This window comes from Rissa tridactyla, chromosome Z, assembly GCF_028500815.1.
Source record: "Rissa tridactyla isolate bRisTri1 chromosome Z, bRisTri1.patW.cur.20221130, whole genome shotgun sequence".
Lineage (NCBI taxonomy): Eukaryota > Metazoa > Chordata > Aves > Charadriiformes > Laridae > Rissa > Rissa tridactyla.
The window spans coordinates 60907177-60934782 of record NC_071497.1 but is presented as its reverse complement, the minus strand read 5'-3'; the positions used below and the strand labels follow the sequence as shown (position 1 = coordinate 60934782).

The 27606-nt window shown below is 38.2% G+C and overlaps 2 protein-coding genes, 1 long non-coding RNA gene and 1 other non-coding gene across 5 annotated transcripts; 3 read left to right on the top strand and 1 right to left on the bottom strand.

Moving 5' to 3' along the window:
• On the top strand, positions 1-3004 carry LOC128903028 (uncharacterized). Its single transcript, XR_008463951.1, has 2 exons — positions 1-393; positions 1477-3004. It is a non-coding gene; the product is annotated as an uncharacterized LOC128903028 (long non-coding RNA).
• LOC128903142 (small nucleolar RNA SNORA47) lies at positions 1123-1261 on the top strand. Its single transcript, XR_008464033.1, has one exon. It is a non-coding gene; the product is annotated as a small nucleolar RNA SNORA47 (small nucleolar RNA).
• AGGF1 (angiogenic factor with G-patch and FHA domains 1) lies at positions 2678-24862 on the bottom strand. 2 transcript variants are annotated; one of them, XM_054186902.1, is made up of 14 exons: positions 24543-24862; positions 23638-23734; positions 22966-23171; positions 22009-22155; positions 19852-20037; positions 14480-14549; positions 9630-9741; positions 8312-8363; positions 7522-7623; positions 6992-7157; positions 6659-6741; positions 5505-5632; positions 4470-4569; positions 2678-3633 (listed from the first exon to the last, which is right to left on the bottom strand). In XM_054186902.1, the coding sequence occupies exons 1-14, from the start codon at positions 24711-24713 to the stop codon at positions 3433-3435; spliced, it is 1821 nt and encodes a 606-aa protein (XP_054042877.1). In that variant the 5' UTR covers positions 24714-24862; the 3' UTR covers positions 2678-3432. The 2 variants fall into 2 exon arrangements, with proteins under 2 accessions (XP_054042877.1, XP_054042876.1); XM_054186901.1 differs by lacking the exon at positions 14480-14549 and adding an exon at positions 10314-10668.
• LOC128903081 (uncharacterized) lies at positions 24712-27606 on the top strand. The gene is made up of 3 exons (XM_054186986.1): positions 24712-24783; positions 24855-25293; positions 26181-27606. Exons 1-3 carry the CDS (start codon positions 24712-24714, stop codon positions 26327-26329), a joined length of 660 nt encoding a protein of 219 aa, XP_054042961.1. The 3' UTR covers positions 26330-27606.

Sequence of the window (27606 nt, the reverse complement as noted above, 5' to 3'; positions counted from 1 at the left end):
GCAGCCCGTGGCGGGTCGGGATGGGCCGGCGCCGGGCTGCTCCCCGGGCTCTAAAGGGGGGTCTGTGGAGGGCGGCTGGCTCAGGGCGGTGAGGGAGGAGGAAGCGGCAGGCGGTGCTGCCGGGCCCGGTCCGCCGCCCGGCCTCCCCGGCACAGAGCGGCTCGGCCTGAGCGCGCAGGAAGGGTCCCGCCGGCGGGGCGGCGAGGCCGTAACTCTCTGTTTTCCCCCCTTCCATTCCCGAGGAGCCGCAGGAGAGGCAGCGTGTGCCTCACTGGCGGTGCTGAAGTAACACCGAGACACCCGAGGGCAAAGGGATGAGAGTGGGTAGAACCTTGCCACACTGCGGGGCCGCACCGAGACCAATGGAGCCGGGCCACAGAGACCCTGAGCCAGGTACGTGCAGCAGCAGAGGGGTATTGCCGGATTAAAATAAGACACAGATAAAAACCATTTGTGGGGCAGCAGCTGGATGAGAGAAAAATCCCACATTCTGTGGTCACAAATATCTGCAGCAGTTATAAAAAAGTCCAAATATAACAAAATCTGTGTGTATGCACATTTAAAAATGGTTTGTAACAGGATGCTCTTGACATGTCTTCAAGCTGCTGTGGATTAGTTACTATGGGCTGAAAGGCAGGTACACTTCATACAAACAATTGCAGCAGCAAAGGACCTGTTCTTGCTAAAACAGAAACCCCAGTTTCATCTACAGTATGTTTTGTAAAAATATTTCATATGTGTACAATAGTTCAGAGCCCCTGTTGGCATAGGTGTTTAGTCCAGTGGCTTTCACAAATACAATGAATGCGCTCCTTGTTTTTACTTGCCAGCTGGGTTGTTCAGCATTAAAGATACATATTTACCTGCTTTTCTTAGTTTATTGTGAATTTCAGAAATACGTTTGGTAAATTGGTGCTTTGCAAAAGTCACTGTTAGGATTACAGAAAATACTTTGTTTATATAAAAAGTTATTCCTAATAGCTTTAAGATTATACATATTCACTAGTAATATTTATATATACACACAGAGTAAACTGCTGAAACTTCTGATTTGGATGTATACAAAACAACTTTAAGTAATCAATACTAAGTATCATAAGTTTGAAAAGACAACAGGATGGTTGGAGGACTGAGAAGGTAAGACAGTTAAACTTTATGCTGTTTCTTACTGGTTATAGCCTCCAAAATTATAATAGTGCAATGGCAACTCGTGTTCCCCTCCTGACATGAGGGAAAGCAGTACTGCATTTGCACATAATGCTTGCACACCATTGGTGGAATTCACCTGCCATGTTTGAACTTAAAACTTTCTAGAGGTCACTAAGGTAGGGGATGAAAAGCTCCATTTAGCTCAATACAAGTCTTCCTATTCAATAAAGGTGCACAACTGCTTTATGAGGATTAGTCAGACCTTATTTTCAGTTGCTTTGTTAACAATGCTGTGTATTAATGGCACCACTTTTTCCAATTTCCTAGGCAGCATCAAGGGAGAATGGGATTTGTCACACCAACACTAAACTGACACTAAGCTTCAACCCTTTATATGGAACTGTTTGTTGAAAGAGGAAGCTGCAGTACTGAAAGCAGTCAGTGCTTGACTGCATGAAGCCATGCCCCTCTCAGAAGACGAATGATGTCTGTCTTCAAAAACTTTATGAAATGCAAACTCAGTTAAATCCTTTCAAGGTTCTTCTTTGGAAAGTAACAATAAACCAGTGATTGACTTTTCTTAGAGCTGTTATTTGAATAACTGGGGAGAGGGAAAGCTAAGCTTCCTCCTGAAGTATGTACAAGATGTCTTGCTCTCCATTTAGGTAAAGATTTGTAGTTTGATTTACTGTGAAGACCACAAAGGTCAACTTTTGTGGAAGGTAAAAAAAAAGGCAAAAACTTTCTGTTAGCATACAGGTTTTTCTTCCCTCTTAGTTGCTGAAGTGCCTTTTTATGTATATGGTGAACAGAAACTTAGCATGTAGCTGTTTCATACAGAACAATATTTTTTTTTCACAGCTAGAAATAGGTAGCCTCTGAAAATGTGAAGTTGTCAATATAAAGGAATGCAACAGCAAATTAATCCAATAATTCATAACTATCACTAAAACAGTAAAAACAAAGTAACTGCTTACAAATGCAAACAGTGAACTGATTTTAATTAAACAATACTGCTGCAGACATTCAGAATGCTTGTAACTGTCATCTTCAGCTTTATACTGCTGAAGTAAGACACGCTTCAGGTTGTTAAACTTAGTGTGCTTAATGATTTAATAACATAGATTGAATAATTTGCTTTCTATTGTATGTGTCTAAAGATGTATTAAGATAAATAGCTAGGAACTTGTCCTGGTTTTACTGAACAGTGCTTGACAAGTTGGTGCATGATCCAGTAGGATGGTGAGACTACCAAGCTTCCCTTACTTGGAGAAGTATCAATGGAATTAAGTTTTTCTTATTTTAGAAGAGCACTCCGATCCAGCATATACGTAAGATAGTATCAAAAAGCACACTACTTAAATGGACAATGACTTACTGTGTTTAGGAATATTCAATAAACACCCAGCTTCAGCTTGGCAATCCTTCCCCACCAAAAAATCAACTTTTTTTTTTCTGATACAACTTCCATTGCCAGCAATGGATGTATCAGAACAAAAAGTTAATAAATAATACACACAGACAGCAGTTTTCTAAACATACTTTCTCTTTTAAAGGCGTGATACAGATTTACTAAACAAGTGTCAGGCAAGTTGTTCACAGAAGAAAATTTTGCTACAAGCTGTCTTTGAACATTGTTTTCTTCACCAGTGCTGATAGTTTATTTTATAGAGTACGGTATTTATTTTTGAACAGTACCAATGAATCATTTAGAAACAAGTTTTTTCCCCCCTTAAGGTAAGCTGAGACATGTGACTAGTACTGAACTGTATACATTTAAAGAGTGGTGTAACTCTTGCTGAGCATTTCATAGCAATCATGAATAAACATACAAGGAAGAAAAAGGCAGTTAGAAGGGGTCCAAGGGGTTTTCTTTTTCTTTTGTTTCAGCTTGCTTTTAAACCAGTGTTTGAATGTTAAAGGTATCATATTTCAATTTAATGGATGTTTTTGTTTGTTGTTAACAGTTTGACTTTCCATGAAGAATGGTGTTAAAAACATAACTGAAACTTCCTGCTGCTGAGGAGAATCACTTTCAAGTACTTAAATTTGAATATCCCTCTGAATTCCATTTATTTATTAAAAATGTGTTTTTATGAAAGTATGAAGACTGCAGAAAACCAATTAACATAGTAGAGTTAATCTTGTATAGTTTTTTTTTTCTGCTGCTGTATTTTGCCTATCACCAGATCACTTCTGCTTGAGCAAAAGAAAAAAGAATAAAAATAAATTCTCTCCCAACTATTTACACATGGGAGTTACCCTGCTGTGGTATCCGATACTTCACTGTACAGTCCCTCTAACCCAAGGCATAATCTTAGGTGTATTCTGTTGTGATTTAGGTTGTTGGAAGTTTTCAGCAAACCTTTTTCTTGCTTTATCCCAGTTCTTCTTATTCTTGCTCTGGATGATCTGAACATCTTCAATGGAGGCTGGTCTGCTGGTACCCAAACCTGCATGCGTTTTATGTAACTGAGGGTGGATCTGTCAAATGCAGTTACAACAATATTTAATGCAAGTGAGGTATTCTAAATACTTTAAATGGTATTTTACAATACTAATTCTACTCCCCGCTCCCCATGCACTTCTGTTTAAGGCTCTAATATACCTAGGTCATACATGGACATATAACGTACTGTTGATGCATCAAATCACCACCTGTAGAACTATGATCTAGAGTGCTGAATGATGTTGCCTGCCACTAAATTATTGAAGTACTCCTCACCAAGTGAACAGCATATGATCCCTGTGCTGGGTAGTTTGACTATGGTGTGGCTCTGAGCAGCACTAGTGCCAAAAGACGGCACATCTCTGGTGACAAAAATGAGGCTAACAGCTGCCACAGAAGCCCAGAACTCTGTTGCTACAGTGACTTCAGACAGCTTTTCCTCTGTCATGGCCTGTCACCTAGCTTGTTTTTTGTGCTACACCAGCCTCAGAGAAAGTGAAGGATTCCATCACAAGCCTATCTTGAATTCACATCACTTAAAGTAATTTCAGTCTTTCTCCAGACTCTGTGTTCTAATATGAGATTATCGGTTCAATGCCTAGAAGCCATCTCTCCGCCCTTGCTTAGTCTCGTAACAAACACTGACTTACTTAGGTTGCATTTTCCACTGAATGGACAAATAATTGAAAAATTTCAAAATATTTCATTAATCAAGTAAAAATTATTTGAGATTAGTTCCACTGAGATGATTATGCCTTCCTAACCAAGACTTCGAAATGCTTCAAGTGAAGAATGGCTTACAACTAGACATTTTTCACTATAAATACATTTCTATTTGTATTTGCTCCAAGTTAAAACCAGAGACACCTACCGGATCCTTCATACCACCGCCATCTTTGCCCAGGCCTTCCCCTGTCTTCCATCCCATCTTCTCCATCATTTTACGTCCTTTGTTGCTGTTGCCAATTTCACTTTGAAGAAAGTTTAAGATGACTGATAAGCAGGAGTTAATACCAAGAGTATGCTCTCAAATCAAATACTGAAGGACAGAAATGTGCATGCATGTGCTGCTCTAGAAACCAGAACTACTATGCTACAGAACTACTTCCATCAAGAGCTATTCAGAAGACCTGAGTGCTACCTTTTGCAAGTTCTTCCATGAATATCTTCAGTTACCAAAGGTACTCCAAGCCTCTGGTCAATGCTAACTTTCTTAAAACTTCTGAACTACTTTTTTACTTCAGAAGATAAAGTGTGTGTGGGAACTGACTGCACCAGGGAAAAAAGTAGTATCGCTGCCTCACCACCAAATCATCCTAATGCACGTACTTTATTGCCTCACATTTCCTTTTACTAACTTAGAAGCACCTACAAGTTCACATTTCTTAAATAAAACACCCCAAAAAGCAAATATAGAAACAAAGAAATAATTGAACATTACAGTAAGTGTCATTCAAGAGTATGAAAATGCATATCCTATGATAAGCTGGATATTGACAATGAAAGAAGCTGCAGGTGAAGAACCTGCATGTGTACTACTACTGGAACCGGATAGGAAAAATAGGAATTGAGACACTTGAAAAATAGCTACTGTTGAAGGTGTCAGTAGTGCAGCTGAGGAGTTCCTTGATTTTTTGAGTTTGTAAGAAAGTGATCTAAGCATCCTTACTGCTAAGTTAAATTCTGTATGGAAGGTGAAGAGTTAATAAAAAGAGCATATAATTTGGGAAGTGAGAATAGCATACTATTTTCTAGCTCTGAACGTATTATATACAGGTAATTCATAATCTAACAAACTGTATCCTAGTAAGTAATTGGTACTTAATCATCATTTTAAAAAATTCACTAGAGACACATTAGATTCCCCCCCCGCCCAAAAAAAAAAAAAAAAAAAAAAGAACCTTACACATGAACAGAAGCTGGACTGTCATCTCTCTGGAAGGTTCCTTCACTTCCAATGGTCTCTCTGCGTTTGCCTGCTCTATCTTTGTACTTTGGATTCTTCACTGCTTTGTTGTCTTCATACTCTGTGTTCTTTATAAACAGATGAAATTCCATCAAGACAAAGAAAGTGGGCTTTAAATTCTTTATTTTTGTCAACTTTGCTGCTTCCTTCCAAAAGTAAGGCAGCTTCAGCCTATTTAATGAATTCTAAATCTTATAACAAAAACCTATAGCTCTCACTTAGTAGTTTCTTACCTTACAGCCATACCTTCTAAGGTATGTTATTGCCATCATCACATAATAATGTAATATTGCCAAATTCATTAATTTCACAGAGGCTGTATATAAACTAAAAGATTATTTTGAATCTTCACTTGGTATGAAGAATCAATCTGTCCATATTTAGCAGAAAATGATATGGATACGCCACTGGCTTTCTGTTTAAACATTTAGGTTGTTCCTCAGCAACTCTTTTCTTCAGAATAGGTGACAGAACTAAGCATGTGTATAAATTCTGTATCAATATTATTTTGATAGCTGAAGAATTTGAAAGAAACGATGGCATTCTGTTTTCTACACAAATACTTAACTACAAGTGCTGGATGTAACCCCACAGTTAAAGTAATCTCTAAGAATACTTCTATAATATAGTGCTTACACATTCATGTTGGCATTCTTCTACGGCAAAGTGGACTTAAAGACTTAAAAAATGTCCCTTTTGCTTCCATCATTTTTTCAGTTGCTCATTATTTTTGTTTTCCAAATAAAAGACAGCACTGCAACTTAGTGCAAACTTAATTTGCAGAGACAAAAATACTGGTGTCTTAAGAAATCTTAACCTCAAAAAGATAAGGAATCGTGCACACATTGGAATGGATCTTCTTTTCCTAAAATTTTAACAAAACTTCCATGCCCTGTTACCATCATCTCTCTCTGTAGAGGTTTGTAAATAATTATTTAGGGTACAAAAAAGACAAGCTTGAGCTAAACTACCAGGTTCAAGTTTGAGTGCATTTGAAAACTTGCCTTATTCACTGAAATCTCGCACTTAAAAAAGAATAACAAAGTAGATGTAGACTTCAAACACTTAATCAACTTTTACTGTCCTTTACCCACCTGTAAACCATATTTTACTCGGATTTGTTTTAATGCTTTTCTTCTGACTGTCTCTCTTTCTTCTTTGCTAAGTGCTGGGCAAACTAAAAGGAAGAACATAGGATTGAATTTCTAATTAATAATGTAACAATATTTTTTAACATAAGATAACTCTGAGAATTTTTGTTCTAACATTATTACAAACAGACACACATACCAAGAAGAAAATACATCATCATGTATTATAGAACTATTCCTAGTTGACAAGAAAATTGTAACAAACCTGAAGTAGTAATTATGTTTATGAAGTAAAGAGTTATAATAAAAAACATATCCCGTGATAACATGACTAACCAGAAGATTCAGTTTTCCTGTCCAGGCGAAGATGTGCTCTGACTTGTCCTGGTTCACATCCATCACAAGTATCACTGCCAGGATGTATATGAAAAGAAAGCACAGTTTCACCAATCTTCACTTCATCTCCATGCTCCAAGATGTAGGGATCACATTTTCTTTTAGGCTACAGCAAAAGAAAGTTTTGGCAGCCATGTTAATCAGTTACTAATGAAGGGCACAAACTCTATTTCATGAATACTGCTCATAATTTAGTAATTCAGTTTGGTCTCACAAATGCAGGCAAGTATTTAACGACAGTGGGTATTTCACTCTAGCAACTGCAACCATAGTGGATTTTTCCTAATATAAAAAAATCAAACATTTAATATTGTAAGTGGCCGTAAGAACAGAAGGGAACCAAGGAAGAGACTAATGTATGAAAGAAGCCATACAATGACATTGTTAGTGATTTGCCATGACATATTTAAAATGACCCCATGACTACAGATTTCTGCAATGTACACAGCGTAATAACAACAGGTACTCACCTGGAGAATATGATTTCCATTAACAACTGTTCCATTCTGACTGCCTTGATCCACAAGAACGTAATTTTGCAAATCATGGTCAAAATACACTTCTGCATGGAACTGACAAATAGAAGCATAAGTGAAATGTTGTTATTAAGCAAATCACCATTTATATGCTATTTTAAAGTAAAATTTCAGAGTAGCTCTGGTACTCTTAAGTTAATAGAGCATTCCACACCTTATGATTTCATTCATGTGAAGTGTAAAGGGACGGGCCACAACAGCATGAGCTAAAGTATACTAAAGTATACTATTAATAATATGATTATTTTGACCATAAACTGATTTAGTACTGAAAAAGTATATACTTCCAATGTGGCAAAGTATGAGTTACTTAAAGGACTACAAGATACTTTATGATAAAGTTCCAACTAGCTGACATCAGTATTTTATATAACCTTAATACTTAACAGAGTAATATGTTTTCCTCAAGTTGAATAACTAAGAAATTCAAGATTCAAAGTAAAATTTTTTTATGGTGCATTACCCTGTGGATATGTAAAACTGCACTTTAAAAAAATACTTAACTTTTCTAGACATGAAATCACACTACTGTTCGTATTAATTTCCCATTCAGTAAAATACTGTATGTTTTCTTTTTTCTAACTTCAAAAGTGGCTAAACCCACACCTCATTCTAAAAGTTCTTTAAAAAAATTAACATAAAATTTTGCAAAATTTAAAGACATAAAATCTACAGCTTCATTCATATGCTGATCTACCTTTCAGTAGACAGAAACAAGAGTTACCTTACTGACTCCAACTTCAGGAATCTCAAGTGTGTGTCCAACATCTTTTTCTCTGCAAAGACAAGTTGATATATAAGTCATGACAAAGTAGAAACAGGTCTAATACATGGCTTACAAAAGACCTATTTCAGTTGAACCTTAATACCATGTTTCTCTTCTGAGCTAGTAGGGAGCTTTACAGATGTAAGACACTGTGTTGCAATATACACAATGTAAAGACTTCCTTCACGTCCCTTCTTCCATCTGTAAACTATACACAGTAGGCAAAGAATATGTGATAAAGCTGTATCTTTAAATTCTTATCTATAAACATGACATTTCTATCACAACTTTTATACTCATAAAACCTGTAAATAATAGTTTGAACTGCGCGTCCTTCAAACTCCTCAGTGCATCTTGGCACCAGTCTTCAATTCTGAAGTTGAATTCTTGGTAGCACTAGGTTGGTAATATAAGCAATGAAAGTAATCTGTAAAGGGTTTTTTGGGGGTCAAAAACACTGCAGTAGGAGCAAGAGATTTGTGTATTAATTTCTTATACTAGGGGGTGAAGAAACAATGCGGTTAGCAAATGATCTATATGCAGATTGCAAGCAGAACTGTCATCTGTTAATCTTCACATAAATGTACCTAGAAAACTCCAGCTGTAAGAGCAAATCAAAACACATCTATCAGCATTAGAAAAAAGCAGCTGAAAGGGTGAGGTTTTCCAGTAAGCATGGAAGAAAGCATTAATTCATCATCCACAATGAACAAACCAGATTTTGGGTTTTGTTTGTTTGTTTGTTTGTTTGTTTTTTAATATTAGAACTGGAAGAATGGATACAGGCTAGCACAAAACCCAACTTATTTAAAAAACTATGAACCAACTCTACTGGAATTTACACGTGTCAGGGATTCCAGGATATGCTTTCCTGTGATCCTGAATTTCGGAGGTGTGTTCCTCCATTTCTGAAAAAGTTACCTTAGTGGCCCAGAAAAAAAGTTTACTTACTTTCTAGAAAACAACAATTTTCCAAGAATGGCTTGCATTGGTCTGCTGCCACTAGGATTCAGACGCAAGATCAAATGATCGCTAACAAATATTCATGACAGCTGAGCTACACTAACTGTGTAAGCTGTTATTACAGCAAGCACGATATTACATGACATGACTTAAATTCTTACTGTGGGCTAACCTAACTCAGAGTACCTCACAACTGCTGCACACTAGGAGAACAAGCATGAAGAATAGGGCCAAGCAATCCTGAGTTGGCTTCCACAGCTTTCAAAGTGAGGTACAGTTTCAGACACATGTAACAAATTCCATTCAGTTTTACCTCCCAATTGTGGCAGGTTTCACAGCAGTGATTATATAAAGTGATCCAGTCTGCAGAACTGGTGATCTTACTACAATTACTCTGATACAAGGAGGCCAGATCTTTTCTTCATCTGCAATTATAGAAAAAATAAATACTGTTACTACTAAGAAATTACAGTTTTACCCTGATGTACATTCAGCCGTGACCTGGCTGACTCCTGTGCAACTTTCATAAAAAGGAATTATACTGTATAAGCACATCTGAGAGAAAACTTTGATGAGACTCCTGTTTCAAAGGCTTTCTGACTGCACACTAAAGTATTAAAAATGTTTTCCTAATTCTGGTTATTTACGTGTCTACAACTGTTTAGTTACAGCAACAAAATATAAATACATTCACAGAATTTACTATCATATTATAATTTATGGACCATTACCCATAACAGATTAGAATATAATTTTACTTTAAGAAAAAGCAGCACCTTTTTGCTCACCACATCACAAACCTAACTTACTTCTGGCTAATGTGCAAGTAAAGAGAAGGAAACAAATACTGGTAATGTATAACACTTCTCAATTCAAAGTATGTCTATTTGCATGCTTTTATTTTTTTTAATTATCCAAACTGTTCTCTTGTAGTTTGTTCTTAATGGGGTCCTGGAAAAATACAGTAATATCACACATAAAAGCCACGGTAATTCACCTTCATCTTCCAAGTCTTCTGAATCAGTAGTTTCTTCACTTGTTACTTCATCCTCAGTGCTGTAAGCTTCACACTCAGAATCTGTAATTTCACCTTCCTCTGGATCACTCTCTGTGTCTGCTGTTCTACTGTCATCTGTGTATGCTACTGTATCTGGTGTACTTTTGCATGAATGTGAACTTACGCTGTCTGTAGAAATTGATTCTTTGGCTGTTAGATTGTTTTGTGGTTTTGTGTCCATTTTTGTCTTCTTTCTTACATTTAGATACTCTTCTTCTTCAGTAGAACTTACTTGCTCAGTAGTGAAAGAACAATTCAGGCTGTCAGATGATTTCTGCTCTTCTGTGTCCAAATCCTGGAGGGGAGTTAATGAATGTTAAATTCTTTGCAGATTGAGTTATTCTGAAGTCTGCTATCAGCCTGAAAGTAAATTCTTCACTAGGAAGAATTATTTTTACAACTATAAAAAAATGGTTAAATTTCCAGAAAGTTTAATGTATGCAGTCAACAGAACATTTCAGTAGAAATGTTCCCACATCCTATTAGACGTGACTGAGACCATCTTCTCTTTGAAAAAAAAGTGTGACTGCACTCCTCTTCTAAACTTCACTTATTCCTTCCTCTTTTCTCACAAAAAACCTAAGATCCTTGTCCTCACTTTCAAACTTGTACAACAGCATCTTGAATATTTTCCGGTTTTGCTTTTATGACACCTGCTTCTGTCCCTCTCTTAAGCAATTCTTGCAACTTGTTTAAAAGTTCTTTCGTTTATCTTCATCGTATCTTCCTCCTGTTTTTTGTCTTCTCATTTTTTTCCACAATGGTCCAGAATATCAGGAATGCCCACCCATGCTTGCCTAATGACCTGCCCTTCATGCTTTCAAAATTACAACTTTAACAAAGCCTTTTGTGAAGATTCTGTAGAGAACTTAAGTTTAATTTATGCTGTATGGAACAGTTCTACTGAGAATCCATTTTGTACTGAAACAAATTTCTCCACTGAACACCAGATAGATGATTGCAGGTTCTTCCATTGCCACTTGAATTCATCAGCAGAAAAAAGAAATTTTTTAAACTGAGAAATCGAAAGTTTCAGATTATTTTTCCCAGAGTACCACGAAAATACTCAATCTAGTAACCCTGATGACCATCTTAAAAAACAACGAACGAATGGCTTTAAAAGATAAATTAACCCCCCATATTGTAAGTTATTTGCCATCTTGCATTCATAATGAATGCATTCAATTGCCCTGAATTATGCAAAATATTGCAACAGAGCAGTTAAAATAAAAAACATCCTTGACTTTTTTCAGAAAGTTTTCATATAGAGCATTTTACATTTCAAGATACATTAATTACTGTGAATGTTAACATCATGGAAATTAAAGCACCTTCACTTTTCAAAATCGTAAAAACTCATCAGTGGCACAGCTGTAAGACAAATACAAGAATTCCTCTCAGTCCAGCAGTCAAGCTGTTGGACAGAACTTCAGTGTGCTTTTCAAACACTTTCAATAAGACATCAGATTCTCAGGAATATTCACTAAATTTTAAAAGACCTCATGCTTTAACTGATGGACTGTCAGCGTGTTTGGCGTTTCTCTATAATGCAGTAGCCCTCCTGAATCCTTTAAGTTTTAGAACTAGGAAAGAAAGGATTGCAAAGTCACTCTGTAATGTTGTTTATTTTAAATAAGAGATGTACCAACGCTGCCAAAAGTAAGACTACACAGTTCATACATGTCAGACACATTAATTTCTTTAGAAACCTTTTTGGTAAATCTGATTATTACTTTTATGAATGATCTTTTCCAGTATATTTATCTTTGTCTCTATTTATGTTTGGTAAAGATATGAGATCAACACCCAATATTATCAAGGTGCTCTGCAATCCTAAATGTATTTCTTCCCATAATACTGTGAGCTACCAAAGTTTTACTAATCTAATCTGAAAATAGAAAACATAAATGGCCTGCTCAAATCACAACCGAGGCAAAGCAACAGATGACTGTGATGCACTAATGCCCAAGTATAATGCTTCAATTACTCAGCTCTTTCTCCAGTTATTCCAGTGATACTTGTTTTTGGCATCACTTCAGATATTCTAAATTAAAAAATAAAAACGTGGTGTTTCAAAGCCTAGCTACTAAAGAGTAGACTCTCTGTTCTGAGCTGAAAACAGAAATTTTAAAAAACACTCACACAGACAGACCAAGGATTCTGTACATACGTTCTGCCAATATGGCCATTAAGCCGGTTCTCAGCAGTTTCTGCATTTTTCCCACTATTACTACAATCAACTGTTAAGAAAGCAAATATAAAACTGCATTCCTAAAGAATATGGATTTTGAGCCCTTTGTAATTCCACAGATCTGTATTAAAATGCACATCTTGACAATATCTAAACATTAAACCTGGGGATGCTGAATGTATTCTTAAAGCATTTAAGGTGGGCTTTACTTGTGCTGAAGAAATCCTTTTACATTATATATGACTACTAGTACTAACATAGAACGTATGTAGCATGCATGAAAAGTGTAACAGCACCTAGTGCCTTGCCTCCAGGTAGCCACTGCTTAAAAACCAGGAATGACCAGTAAACAGAGTATGTAGTGAATACCATCTTAAATGATCTAATCAATATTAGCAATGTACTTCATTTCTCAACAGTAGCATATTTAATTCTTCATCCCAAACCCATGATACAACACACAAAGTACGCAAGTACATGCTCATTATAACCATGTTTGTCACACCATGATAGCAGGCACATACAATCCTTCTAAACAGTCAGCAGACCTACCCCACAGTCACATGTTGGATGTGGACTGTCTATACGTGATTCAGCTTTGAAAAACTTTCTATCTACTGGGTATCACCACTAGCTTTTCTCTCACGAAGCACCAGTAAAGTTGAGAGGTGGGATGAATCTGATCCATAATAAAAATATTGCTTAACTCCAGGGCTGAGTTACTTCATATTTCTGCATTCCTGACAAAGACAGCCAAAGGTGCAAGTGAAATCAGGATTTCTATGTATCCCATGCGGGGTGACCTTATAAGAATTGCAGATCATGTTTGTGTGACTAGACTCAATGGTTTTGCTTTATAAAGGATAGGCCACAAACTACTGATTACAACAACCTTCTGAAGTGCAGATTGGCCTGCTTATAATATATACATGAACGATCATAGTAACCAAACCGTTTTTAACGAAAAATTCAAAATATTTTAAGCATTTAACTATACTCTTGCTTTACTGTGACAAAGGCATTTTGTCTTCCAAAACTTCACATTTTTCTGTATTATGCCTGATCAACATGCATGTTCATGCAATTCTTCATCATGCCTACAAATTAGAACTTAAAAATTAGTGAGCTTAATTCTAATAAATGCACTCTTTAAACTGTATTGTTTTCTGAATCAATTTATTTTATATAAAACATACAAATATGTACAAATACAACTTTTCAGAAACGCATAGTCTGTTGCTTCTTAGTTTGCCAGAAGTTCAGTAAGTGACTTAATGGAATCATGGGTACTCAACACCCTCATCTGAAGGGCTGAATGTATTAGATCTTTAGCACTGACTCTCAATTGGAAATATTAATCTGAAATTCAGTATTTTACTAAAGAAACATTTTCAAGAAATTTAAGTAGCTCTTTCACTCAGATGACTAAGCTTTCACTTGCTAGCACCGTTTCACAAGTACTTCAGTTACTGTCTTCCACCCTCTGCAATACTCAAGTTTCCAAGGCAAAAAGTCTAATTAAAAGCCATAAAGAGAATAAAGCTATTCCTATATCATAAAGAATCCATTTTACGTACTGGTGGACAGCTCTGAAATACAGGAAACATGAATTTGCCTTACCTAAAGAACACATAGTTTGTTTAGTCAGGACACCCTATGTTAATACAGTGATGCTAAATATGTCTCTTCCCAAATATTCTAGAATGCCATCAAAGTTTTCTTCAGATGTTTTACTTATACAGTATTTCAAATATATTTCAAAGTTACTTTGTAGACGGACTGATTTTGATCAAATAGCTTCAAAAAATTAATTAATTTAGGAAAACAGCTACTAGATACTATTTTTCCTTTAATAAAAATATCCAGGTTAAAGGTAAGCATCCACGGACTAACGTGTTTGGTCTCTGAACTCTACCTTCACCAGAAGCTGCCAATCCAGAAGAAGAAATCTGCAGATTAGCCATGTTTTCTGTCAACTGCTGTACCTAAAGATGGGATGAATATCAGCAAAAAGTAAACTACATGTAATAAAAATAAATAAAAATCACTGCTTCAAGAGCTCTATGGGAAATACTACTACGAAATCCTTGTCTCTCCTACAGAGGTAACTAGGGTGCATCTATAATGGAAAAATACAGCAGAAGTTAATTTTGAGCACTGTGCTGAAATAAAATGTATTAGACAGTGGTTTAAGAATAAACTGTAAGAATAATTTCTGGGAGAAAAATGGCATGTGTGCATCTAAATTTTGCTACGTATTTCTAATGGCCTCAATCCAGCAAGAAAAACTACATGAAGTAGTAGTAGAACTACTACTGCTGCATACAGTCTGTCCTGCAATCTGTACGGAAGCACTAGATCTAGATGTTGAGACAGGGAATCACATTATCATTTATGCCACCTTGTGGTATACTTAGGTTATTGTTTTGTTTGTTGTTTTGTTTTTGTTTTTTTTTTTTTCAACTTTTCCAAACTTACAAATTTAAAGATTTCTCTTGTATAGGAGACAATTATGCTATTTCTTGTCCCACTTTTTTTTTGGCCCGTGACTACAAAATGATATCAGAACTAAACTATATGCCTGAAAGTTCCAAAGTATTCCATCTGTCCACTTCATGCGACCTGCACAGAAGCTATCTAATACTTTATCCTGGCAAATACAATTCCCGATTGTCTATAAAAAGCAAGCATGGGGGCAGCATGCATATTTTCACGAGTCAAAATAAAACTATTTGTAATATAGAAGTTTTGTGATTAAAAAGAAAGAATCTCTTTCAAGAAAGTTCTTGTATAATCAGGAACATTCTTGAGGAGATATTAAGCACATGAGTTCCCCTCCACTGTTTTTTTTGCAATTAGAAGAACATTCATTTTTTCAGACACTCACTAGTATTTTCTTGTTTGTTAACTCAGCAATAATACAGTAATATATTAACAGATTAATTTTTTTCTTTAGATTCTCAGATCTATATTGCTTTTAGAAGAATGCTGTAGTATTTGTGGAGCATACACTTGCTATTTCTGTAGTGTTAAGCATCTCAACTTACCACTTATAAACAGATACTAAACGTAAGTTTGCTGAGCACATCGAATCTTACCATAGCTACAAACTGAAGTCTACCTTGACTTCAGCAAGGTATTCGACACCGTCTCTCACAGCATCCTCACAGGGAAGATTAGGAAGCGTGGGTTAGATGAATGGACAGTGGGGTGGACAGAAAACTGGTTGAAAGACAGAGCTCAGAGGGTCGTGATTAGGGGCACAGAGTCTAGTTGGAGGTCAGTGACGAGTACTGTTCCCCAGGGGTCAGTACTGGGTCCAGTTCTCTTCAATATATCCATCAATGACCTGGATGAAGGGATAGAGTGCACCCTCAGCAAGTTTGCTGGTGACACAAAGCTGGGAGGGGTGGCTGACACAGCAGAAGGCTGTGCCACCACACAGAGAGAGACCTGGACAGGTTGGATATTTGGGCAGAGAGGAACCTTATGAAATTCAATAAGGGCAAGTGTAGGGTGCTGCACCTGGGGAGGAATAACGCCATGGACCAGTACAGGTTGGGGGCTGACCTGCTGGAGAGCAGCTCAGGTGAAAGAGACCTGGGAGTCCTGGTGGACAACAGGATGACCATGAGCCAGCAATGTGCCCTTGTGGCCAAAAAGGCAGGTGTCAGGAGGATGAGGCCAGGCTCTTTTCAGTGGTACCCGGCAACAGGACAAGAGGTAATAGGCACAAACTTGAGCATAGAAAATTCCACCTAAACATGAGGAGGAACTTCTTCACTTTGAGGGTGGCAGAGCACTGGAACAGGCTGCCCAGAGAGGTGGTGGAGTCTCCATCTCTGGAGACATTCCAAACCCACCTGGACGCGTTCTTGTGCAACCTGCTCGAGGTGACCCTGCTCTGGCAGGGGGTTGGACTACATGATGTCCAGAGGTCCCTTCCAAGCCTACCATTCTGTGATTCTGTAAGATTCTGTGAAACCAAACCAAAACTAAAAAAGCCTCCTATGACCAGAAAGTTAAAGATTGGCCCAGTTACAATCTTTTTTAGATTAAAAAGAGATTAACTTTGGTTTAAATAGAACAAGTCATTGAAAAATCACACGCAATTTTTGAAAAGACTATGTAGGTACCAGTATTGTCTATGTAGAAGTATTCGCTGTGATAATCCACACATGCAGCTGCTAAATTTCCTTATTCCTTTTATTTGATAACTTTTAAGTAATACTGAAAATCTATTAATACTTGTTTACGTTTAATCCTTTAACTAAAAAAAAGAGAGAAAAAAAGTTTAACAAGTGTTTTGTGTACTTGAGGTTCCTAACTACTGCTCACTGTCTTCCCTCGCTGCACGTGCATATTCTTTACAAGCCGCCTCATCTTCATCCAGGAATAATAAAGTTCAGCAGGTATACGGCACATTCCCAGAATTAGACCCTGGTATTGCTTTATTTACCATTACTAGTGGTCCACAGACCAGGCAATAAACCAAACAATTCTTCTACTTGTACTGGCCCTAGAAAAAGAAACTCAAGTAAAGCCTACTTTGGTCAAGAAATTAGATAATAGCGTTTTTCAGGCTAGCAGCACAATTTAATAACCAATTGGGAAAAGTAATAATGAAGTACTAACCTTCAAAATAATTGTCACAACTTTAATAATTTAATCAGTATGCAGAGACAGGTTTTATTTTAACTTTGGTTTTTTTTTGGTAAAGAGTGGAAGAGCAAATGGAATGAAAGGGAGACGGCTGGGCATAAGTGCGTAATGTAAGAAGCATTTCAGTAGACAATGCTTCAACTACAGAGTTCTACTTAAAACCAGATGTTTCTGGTTTTATTTTAGGATGTAAATAATACAATAACTAGAATGAACTAATCAGTGCCTTTACAAATACCAGACCAAACTGGACAACAATATTGCCAAGAAATACCAGAAATCTATGAACTGGATGTGCAGCTTAAAAACTAGTTTTTCAGTTTTATAACAGAAAAATCTATTATCTTTTATTCTAATAAATCTTAATCTTTTATTCTAATATAATTTTTTTAAGCTAATGAACAAATTTCTTATACGATTAAGAACCACACAACAGGAATGAAGTGGTTTAACTCAATTATGTAAAATATGACAGTAAGGTGCTTTGTTTTTTATAAATCTAACAGTGCATTTACACGAAAGTACACTGACAAAGAGGCATTCTTTTCTTCTTGAAGTTCAAAGTGGAGAGTGATTGTTTCAAATTTCACTTTGTATTCTCCTTTTTTTTGTTCTTTAAAAAAATAAAAGACCTTAATTCTCACTATGACACTAACTTTCATTTAATGTTCACAGATGCAAAGATCTGTGCACTACAGAATGTGTTTTCCTGTTATCTTGTTGGTCAAAGTAATTCACAAATAAAGCAAAGTACTCAGTTCAGCATCAATAAAACTAATCATAAGTAAGTGGATGTTTACCTTCTACCTTGTGACTGGGCAAGCGTCACACAAGATTTATTAACAAGACCATCTGTGTAAAAATATATTATCAATACAAAACAAGCTAAAGACAAGCAGCTACTTGTAGTATAATCAGATGACAGAAGCAGATTCTGATGAGATCCCAAAAAGCAGTCAAAATTATTTGTTAGGTCAGAGCTATATATGCCACAGAACTTTTATATGCACACTTGTTGATTTAGGTCAATATGTAAGAGTTCATCCCAGAAATATCTATTAATTGCACTATATGATAAAGGCTCATTCCTACAAGCTTTTCATGATGCCTTCCTGACACGTGATGAATAAAGTTCTGTATTAGCAACGTGTTTTGAGAGTGACAGAATGATAATTCAGCAGCCACACACAGCATGCCCAAAACTTGGATGCTGGTAAAACTCCTAGCTTCAATTCCCTTAGCTTTCTTAAGCCTAAAGGATTGTATTATGTAGTATTGCGAAGTATCTACTTCAAGTTTTCAAAATGGAATGGTTCACATGAAGTTTTCCCAAAGAACAGTAACTCCCCCATTAGCCACAGTCTATTTATAAATTCTGTAATCAATGAACTACCCCTATCCATTTAACCGACCTTCACTGGTTCTTAATCTAAAGAGCTTCCATTTTCTAATCTATCTGAAGACCTCACTCCTGATAAGAAAATTTTTAAAATCTGTACTGATGCTACGTAGCTATTACGTAAGAGTACCTGTACACTCACATAACTATTTCAGATTTCAACCAATCAACTTGACTGAGGACTACATAATGAAATTATACACCAGTTAAAGCAATAGCTTTGAAAAATGAAAAAGATGGAGTGCTACAAACTAAAGAAATCAAAACATTCCATTAAATCTTAAGACATAAAACAAGGTTGCAGAATAGGGCTATACAAATTTGATTCAACATCAACAATGCATTACAAAAACGCTTCTTGAGGTTTAATAGCTGTGTTACAATAGAACTTCTGATGGTCAGGAGTGAGTAATGTTTTTGAAGGCAGTCACTATGTACTACATGATATGCTTTCTCAGCAATAGGAAAGACAACAGAAAAGCAGTTATGCTTTTTATAGCTTAAAATTAAGTTAAGTACAATGGGTATTTATTAAGATGTACAGCCTATCCACACACCATGGACCACAAAAATGTATTGACCAAACAAAATATCAATAAGTGGGCATAATGTACAAAGGATTAGACCTTCACAGGCATTTTCAACAATCCCAAATGATGGCAGAGATATAGTTAAATGTCAATGGAATGAGCTTTGGAATACCATCGCAGAGAAGGGGTGGTGTGTGTGTACGTTTTCAAAACTTTTGTAATTTTTTGATTCATCACATGAACTAAAAAAACAAAACAAAACAAACCACCAGCCAATAAAAAAACCCAACCAAAAATCAGAAGCCAAAACCCTAAAATCAAGACACTGAAGTAACACTGAATTTCTGATGTAAATCCAGTCCACACAGTACCCTGAATTCATTCTAGTGTGCTTGTTAATCAGAGAGCTTCACTGACACTCAATTTTAGATATCTATACAGTAGTAATAAAATAACATTGAAAAAGTGAGGGAATCCAAGTTTAAAGTTTCATCCTTAATCACTCACTGGGACAATTGCTTGAAAACTAACTACATGTTAGCAACCTGCTGTATATATAATTTGAAGATGTTTGAATCCTTCAGAAAATAAGCATACATCCTCTACATAAAACTAAACCCCACAACTCATAAATTGCATCATGAAAAAAAAAACCAAATAGGTTTTGCATTTTCTATCTGTCAGTTCTAAAGTTACCTTATATTCACTTGCAATCCGCTGTGGTTCTTTTCTCTTCTTTTTCCCTTTTTTATCCTTGGTGCGCTGAGTACTAGAGGCCTGATAAGACTGTAGATCCACCTGTGAATGAAACTGGTATCGGCCACTTTCCACATCACAGTAGTAATAAATTCCAGTTGCTGGATCATAATGCAGTTGATTTTCCTTTATAGCAAACATAAAGAACAATGTTATCATTACTTCAATAAATACATCGTTCAAAGAAACACACAAAGAACCACATGCTACATTTAAAAAAAAAAAAAGAAAAACAACATCAAACATACTAAAGAACTGTAGTGGCTTGACCCTGGCTGGTTACGAGGTGCCCACCCAGCTGTTCTCTCAATCCCCCTCCTCAACATGAGCAGGGAAGAAAATAAGACAAAAGCTCATGGGTCAAGATAAAGACAGGGAAATTACCATCATGGGCAAGCCACATTCAACTTGGTGAAAATATATTTAATTTATTGCCAGTTAAGAAAGGGCTGGATGATGAGAAACAAAGACAAAACACCTCTCCCTGCCTCTTTTTTCCCAAGCTCTACTTCACTCCTTCATTCCCAACTCCTCTACCTCCCTCCCCCCTGCCCAAGCATCGCAGGGACATGAGAAGTGGGGGGTTGCAGTCAGCTCATAACAATTCCTCTCTGCTGCTCCTTCCTCCTCACACTTTCCTTCTGCCCAGCATGGGTCCTTCCTGTGGGCTGCGGTCCTTCAAGAACTGCTCCACTGTGGGTCCGCCATGTGCCACAGCTCCAGCCAGGGGAACCTGCTCTAGCATGGGCACTCCATGGCCCACAGCTCCTTAAGGAGCTGCTCCAGTGTAAGTTCCTCCACAGACTGCAGTATGGATATCTGCTCCAGCGTCGTCCTCTTCCGCGGACTGCAGGGAATTGCCTGCTCCAGTGCTTGGAGAACCTCCTCCCACCCCTTCTTCTTTGACCTTGGGATTCACAGCGTTGTTACTCACACTCCCTCCCCACTTTCACCCCTGCTCCCCAACACGTACACATTCCACTGTGCAGCATTTTGCGCTTTCTTAAACATGCTTTCACTGAGGCACCACCAGCTTCTCTGATGGGCTCAGCTGTGCCCTGCAGCGGAAGGTGCTGTGCCCTGCAGCGGAACGTGCTGTGCCCAGGCAGGCCCTGACCTCTTCTGCAGCCCCCGGGCCCCACTACCAAAACCTTGCCAGTAAACCCAAACAAGGAATATTTCCTGTAATTCAGAACAGTTACTGAACAAGAAAATATATTATTTTGTGTAATTGTACCATAAACTGTAATCTATAGCCCCAAACACTTATGTATCTAACTACATCCAGAAATTATGTCAAAAACAATGCTATAATTTAAGACTTTAAAAATGAAGTCCAGAATTGTCCCTGAAAACAAGTAGTTTTGTGTACCACATGCACTTTTTTAAATACAAAATCAAGTTAAACATAATGCTGCAAACAGAACTTGTCTTCATCACAGTAGTTCCGCTGGGATTTGTGACGGTGTGTATATATCTAACTATATAAGCACGTACGTATACACATACCTCACAAGACAAAAAGAAACGTCCCCAAAAGCTCTCTTATGAAAAACATACAGCAGAAATTAACCATTATGAAATTTTGATCCACTGTGTGACTTCTTTTTTTAAAGCACTGTTTTCTTTACCGAAACGTCAAACTAGTTGGTAACAATACTTACATAAAAGTACAAGTATTTCAGTATTTCATAGATTTTCTGTGAACTTGCCTTTCACTGTGGAAAAGCCACTGACTTAGTTCAGCAATCTGTCTTTTTTTTAAGTAAGTCATCTTTTAGCTCAAGCTTTTAATTTTGAAAGTTACAGAACAGCTTTAAAGTATAAAATTTCTACAATGCTAAGCAAGTTAAAGATCTAGAAGACATCAAAAAGAACTGAATTAAAATCTAATTTTTTATTTTTGCCTGCTATCTTTAATTTGACTGAAATAATTCAACAACTAATTAACAAATTTCCATCACTCTCTGTCTTCAGTAACATGTTTTTCAAACCATAAAGTCAGGTTGGATCATAGTTCTTTGCTCACATCAACTTTTACTACTATAACTTTGCAAGAGAGAAAAAAACACCAAAGGTTTCGAAAACAATCCTTACCGAATTATAGTAGAATCCAGTGCTACGGTCATAATACAGTCCTGTATTTTCATCATAAGTAAATCCGGTTTGTGAAACAGCAGCTTCTGCAGCAGCTCTCAAGCTCTCTGCCAAAGAACCCTCTATTACTGAACTATCTTCTGCTTCCTGACAACAAAAAGTAAGAAATTAAATTTTCTTCTAAAAAGAACCTCCTTAGTTCTTTAGCATTTTACAATGCCCTATTTTGAATAAAATAAATTAGTCCAATATGGACTTTAATTGATTCAAGAACTATTAAACAAGAAGGCAAAAATCTAGCTGCAGTTTACTGACAAACTCCTACTGATTTCAACGGGACCGAGACTTCATCCTTTGGCTTTCGCTTTCCCCAGCCTGTATTCAGAAGTGGTTCATGTCAAAAATATACACAGTGAATATCTTTCAGTACATTCCTAAAATAGATTTCTGCCCTCTGTTCCACTTCAGGCACAAAAATCAGTTAAACGAGTGAGATGAAGTGAGTGATCTAAGAAAAGGCTGCATAGCAGGGGAAAAAAAAAACCCACAAGAAAATAAACAAAAAAAAAAAACCACCAAGAACTTTCTTCTCCTGGTATGTTGCCTCCTTATATCAATGGATGGAAAAAAGCCCCCACCATTTTAGGAAAGTCAGCACGGCCATATTGAACATATTCTGCTGACAAAAAAATGCCATGTGTCCAAGCTATGTAGGACATATGTTTTAAAGTGTGCTTTTTTTTTTTTAAAACAAATCTAAGAGTGTGTTACACTTGAAATATACTACAAAAAGAAATGGTTTCAAAGCACAATAATGTTTGTCTGTTATCGTCAGCACCACACCATCACAAAAAATAATTTCATACAATGACATCAAGACCAAAAGCACATCTTTTAAATGAAATATTAGTAGAATCCTGACTTCAAAATTGGTAAAACCCTGAACAGTTCTATAACCTGCAAATTCTGGATGAAGTTTTCCTCTTGTCCACCTTCAGCAACTTTGGTGCTACCCATCCTTAAAGGAATACTAGCATCTGTCTGCAATCCCTCTGTGGAATTGTGCTCAGTGCCTTCAGTGACATCATTGTGCTGCACTGATAGTTCAGATGCACAGTCCTGAATACCAGTGTGTTTGTAATAATTTTCATAGTAGTAATAATCTGCAATAGGGAAAGAAAAAGTTGAAGTTGCATAAATTAGCAAAGCAATATTTTACACAATATAGTTTAAGGACCCTAAATTTTAAACTGGAAATTTATGCATACAATTAGTTTAATTAAAATCAATTATTAGGTAGTGCCTCCGCTTTGAATTTATTCTACTCTCACTGAACAAATTCTGCCTTGTTTTACTGTACTTTAAAAATCGGTAAAATATGTCTGCATGTAATGTACAAGATCACTATGTAACAGATTATTATGGTATGAATTCTGCTTACAGACCATTAAGAAATGGACAAAAAGGCAATGTCAGGTTACTGAGGTTAATACAGCTAAGAATACTTTTTTATGTTAAAAATGTATTTTATATTTTTATATTTTTAAAAAATATAGATTTTATATTAAAAATATGTCAAAGTAAGATACTGGTTTAGATGCCTGTTTAAGCAATTACCACTCTCTCTACCTGCTTGTGGCCACGCAGCATAGCCCTCTGTCTGTAATTCTACACTACATATGTCTTTGTTCTTCATGTTATAGATCTCCTTAGTGAGCTCTTCAACCTGAAAGACAAACAGCATGTTACAGAATATAATGCTGCACTTTAGGAGTCTATGTCAGAGAAGAATATCAGCCTATTTTACATTCTATAATTCAAACAAAACATAACCACATCATAGCTATTTCAACTGATCTTTGTTTTGCAGGAGACAATTTTCTCCTTGAATGGTTGGCATAATGAAAATCATAATTTCTGCTAACAGAGGGTTTAACAATAAAGCCAAGCAGTTGGGAAGAAAAAGAAAAACTCAACCATGGTTATTTTTAAGATCCCCAGCCTGAAAAGTTTAATTTCAAGCAATAAGCACTGTTCTGGGGTGATGAACCATCGCATTTACAAAACTTCCCTATTTTGCCATAAGCATCTGTGGGACCGTTTTTTCACTTTTCCTTTACCTCACCTTGTTTACTAAGCTTCTTTCCTTCACCTAAATGCAGTTTTACCTTCTGACTGCGAGACCAACTTTGCAGCTGAGAAGACGTTACCGTTCTCGCCACCACCACCACCACCTGTCGAGCCAAACCTCGGACGCTGACTCGGGACAGCAAACTCCAGTCGTCAGCAGCAGCAGCGCCACTTTCCCTGGTGGATGAAGTCCCGCGGGCCCGGAGAGCCAGGCGGGCTCCAGGAGGCACGGCTCCCACTGCCCCATCAGCTCAGACAGGCGAAACGGGGGGTCCTCGGCGTGCGTGTGGGGTGAGGGCTGAGGGGATGCCTGACGGGGCTGGGCCCGGGGGGGAGAGAGAGGGTCGGGGAGAGAGAGGGTCAGGGAGAGAGAGGGTCGGGGGGAGCCGGGTGCCGGGGCCTACCTGTCTCCTCAACTCCTCGCCGCTCTCCCGCGCATCACGGTAGAGGCGCTCGGTGCGGCGCAGCCGGCGGTGGGCCTGCTCCAGCTGCTCGCGGCAGGTCTCCAGCGCCGTCTCCAGCGCCGTCACCTGCTGCCGCAGAGCCTGCTCCTCGCCGCCAGGCGGGGAGGCCATGCCCGCCCACTCCCTCACTAGCACCTCAGCGCCCTCCCAGCAGCCGCCACCCAGCACCGGGGACAAAGCGGTGGTGGCGGCGGCGTCCCCGCCCGCCTGCCCCGGCCATGGCGCCGGCCCAGGCCGGGGCGAGGGCACTAGTGGCGCGGGCGCGCAACCCGGAAAGGAACAGTAAACGTCGGAAGTGACATATGGGGAGGGGGAAAGTGCGCTGAAGCCTCTCACGAGCGTCTGGTTGCCAGGCGACGCGCCGAGGGGGGAAGTGCCCACCACCGGCAAAATGGGCTGCGGGCGGTAAACGCGCGGACCAGAACCACAGCAATCGCTAATGGGGGCCTGTGTGGTTCGCGGCGGGGAGGCGGAGGCGGCGGCGGCGGCGGCGGAGAGGAGCGGAGGGCTGGCCGTAAGCCGCCACAGAGAGCCGGGGTGTTCGGGCCGGGGGCTGCGGGGGCTGCACGGGGCGGCCTCGGGGCAGGAAAACCTCCACATCCGTGGACGTCCGCGCCGGGTGGCGCCAGGGAGGGCTCCCTGCTGTTGGCAGACTCCGAGGTTTCACCTGTAACACACGAGAGAGTGAAAAGTAATTCCAGGACGTGCACTATTCTACAAAAGTACAGCACAGTTTTGCGTGCTTTTTTTTTTTTTTTTTTCTTCCCCTTAAGATTTCTCAGTCTATACTGTGGCAAACCTTCTCCTATCCTGGCTAGCAATTGCCATGTCTGGACAGTATTGCAATTGTAGCCGACTGAGCAGGCCTCAAGGCTACTATGTTAAATCTGTGCTGAGAATTGCAGTATTGCAGTCCTGCATAAATTTCTGTTGCTGGAATTTCTAGAGGCAGCTGCAGAGGACTCTTGTGTTTCCCTCCACAGCCCCATCTCCGTATGATAACTTTCAAACCTTCAGCTCACAGGTTTCTGTTTCTTAAGTATGCTTTGTGTCTGATGAGCATAATGCTGCTCAGTTGTTAACAAACTGTAAATGTGATATGCTTTGTTACTTTTGCACCTTGATCCAGAAACAAGAAGTACATCATAGTAGGTCATAGCCTAATAGTTTTTAAACCTGGCAATGGTGAATGTATTACATATGTGGACATCTACTCCTGCTAGCAGATGTGTCCTGAATAATGCACCACCTTTAAAGGAAGTGATGTATGCATTTCATATATATGTGTGTATATATATATTCCATATATTTTCATATAAATATTCCATATACATTTATTCCATATATATCTATATATTTCATGTAACTTTTTTGGCCTTTTTTTGAGTGCTGGTTCTAGCTATGCTGAAAGAGTCTCCAAAGGGATGAGGGCTCTCTAGCACCTCTCTCTCTAAGTGGAAGGAGACACATAAAGAGATTTACGAGTTTAGAAGGAACTAAACTACTTAAATAAAATATTAATAATAAAATAAAAAGGAAATAATGAAATAGATACAATATATACAAAACCGTATAAAGCTTCCAGGATGATGTCACTGGCACGCACCAGGGAAGTACCAGACTGGGCTTGGCAAAGGATGGAGCTGGATTTTGGATCTGGAGGAACTGAGAATCCAGGAACGCTCGGATCAGGATCAAAGCCATATGAACAGACAGGGTCCTCCTAAAACGCCAGCCATTGAAGAAAGAGGCTGACCCTTTTGATCCCTCAGCTTTTATACTGAGCATGATGCGCATGGGATGTAATACCCTGTTGGTCAGTTTTGGGTCACCTGTTCTGTCCGCTCCTCCCTGCAGGTGCAAGCCCTCTACGCTTTTCTGTTTCCAACCTTCCAGACTGGCAAATAATAAAGTTATCGTCTGGCCTTGGTTGTTATAGAAATTAGTATAAGCAAAAGCCTCTCTGTGTAACATTCCTTACAGTTTGTTAACTGTAAACATGTGTCTTATCACAACAAGAAAGAATAGTTTATGCAAAACATTCAGAGATACAGAAGAGGTTCAGCTAAGAAGTAAAATTAATGAACAGAAAGTTGTTTCTGCTCTACCTCAAGCCAGGACAGGGCTTTAAAGTATGCAGTATGTCATGATGCAGGACACAAAGTTGTAGCCATGCTTCTGTGGCCTGCTTTTTGACTGCTGATTACAAGGGTGTGGCTTATTGCCTGTCCAACTTTTGTCTGAGCATCAAATTAGTGATTATTTTTGCCAGTGCAGCCTGTCTAGGCACTTCTGAAATGGCCTCCTGCCATTACTTACTAATGCTTGGTAGCAACGTGGGACTACAATAGATTTCAAGTTAGACTTCACTCAACACAAGCAAGCTTGAACTTTACATAGCTCTGTGGAGAGCAGATAACACTTTCAGTCTATGAGTTAGAGGCAGAGATAGTGATACCTTTATTCATTTGCTTCTTGCAGCTGCTGGAATAATGACCCGTTTCCAATAAATAATAAGCCCAAAGACATGTAGGCTTAAAAATCACAGTATGTTGCAGTGTTATTTTAGCATGAACTGCTCTTTACTGCAAAGGCAATTGCATCATGCCCTCATGCATAGCTTAATAAGTACCATTCTGACCAGAAATGTCTGGAACCAAATGCTTGTGCTCCAGAGGGTGTTCTACATAAGCAGGCAAAAGGCAAATCTACACCTATCATAAACTAACTGAAAGGAAATGGGCAAAAAATATACATAGCTTGTCTTCTTTAAAGCATTTTGTAAAAGCTCTAGTGTGGACTGTAGGTCCTAAGAGATGTTAAAACAACACAGTTTCAGGCTTCAGTTATGCTTCCCCACAGTTTCTCACCAGAAAGGAATGTCTTATCAGTGGCGAACTAGTGTATTGTCTGTATTAGAAGTAAACAGGGACCTGAGCTGAAGGAAGATGCTTTCTGAAAGAGCAGAGATTTCATCCACTGTCTTGTATTAAATTGTATTAAA

What these genes read in the sequence shown, in the direction of transcription:
- LOC128903081 (XM_054186986.1), top strand. Translation starts at nt 24,712, where the DNA reads ATGCCCGCCCACTCCCTCACTAGCACCTCAGCGCCCTCCCAGCAGCCG. An exon ending in CCAGCACCGGGGACAAAGCG is followed by an intron (nt 24,784 to 24,854) that starts GTGGTGGCGGCG and finishes CGAGGGCACTAG; the next exon opens with TGGCGCGGGCGCGCAACCCG. An exon ending in AACACACGAGAGAGTGAAAA is followed by an intron (nt 25,294 to 26,180) that starts GTAATTCCAGGA and finishes AACCGTATAAAG; the next exon opens with CTTCCAGGATGATGTCACTG.
- AGGF1 (XM_054186901.1), bottom strand. Translation starts at nt 24,713, where the DNA reads ATGGCCTCCCCGCCTGGCGGCGAGGAGCAGGCTCTGCGGCAGCAGGTG. An exon ending in GCGAGGAGTTGAGGAGACAG is followed by an intron (nt 23,735 to 24,542) that starts GTAGGCCCCGGC and finishes TTTGTCTTTCAG; the next exon opens with GTTGAAGAGCTCACTAAGGA. An exon ending in ATGGAAATCATATTCTCCAG is followed by an intron (nt 7,158 to 7,521) that starts GTGAGTACCTGT and finishes CTTTTGCTGTAG; the next exon opens with CCTAAAAGAAAATGTGATCC.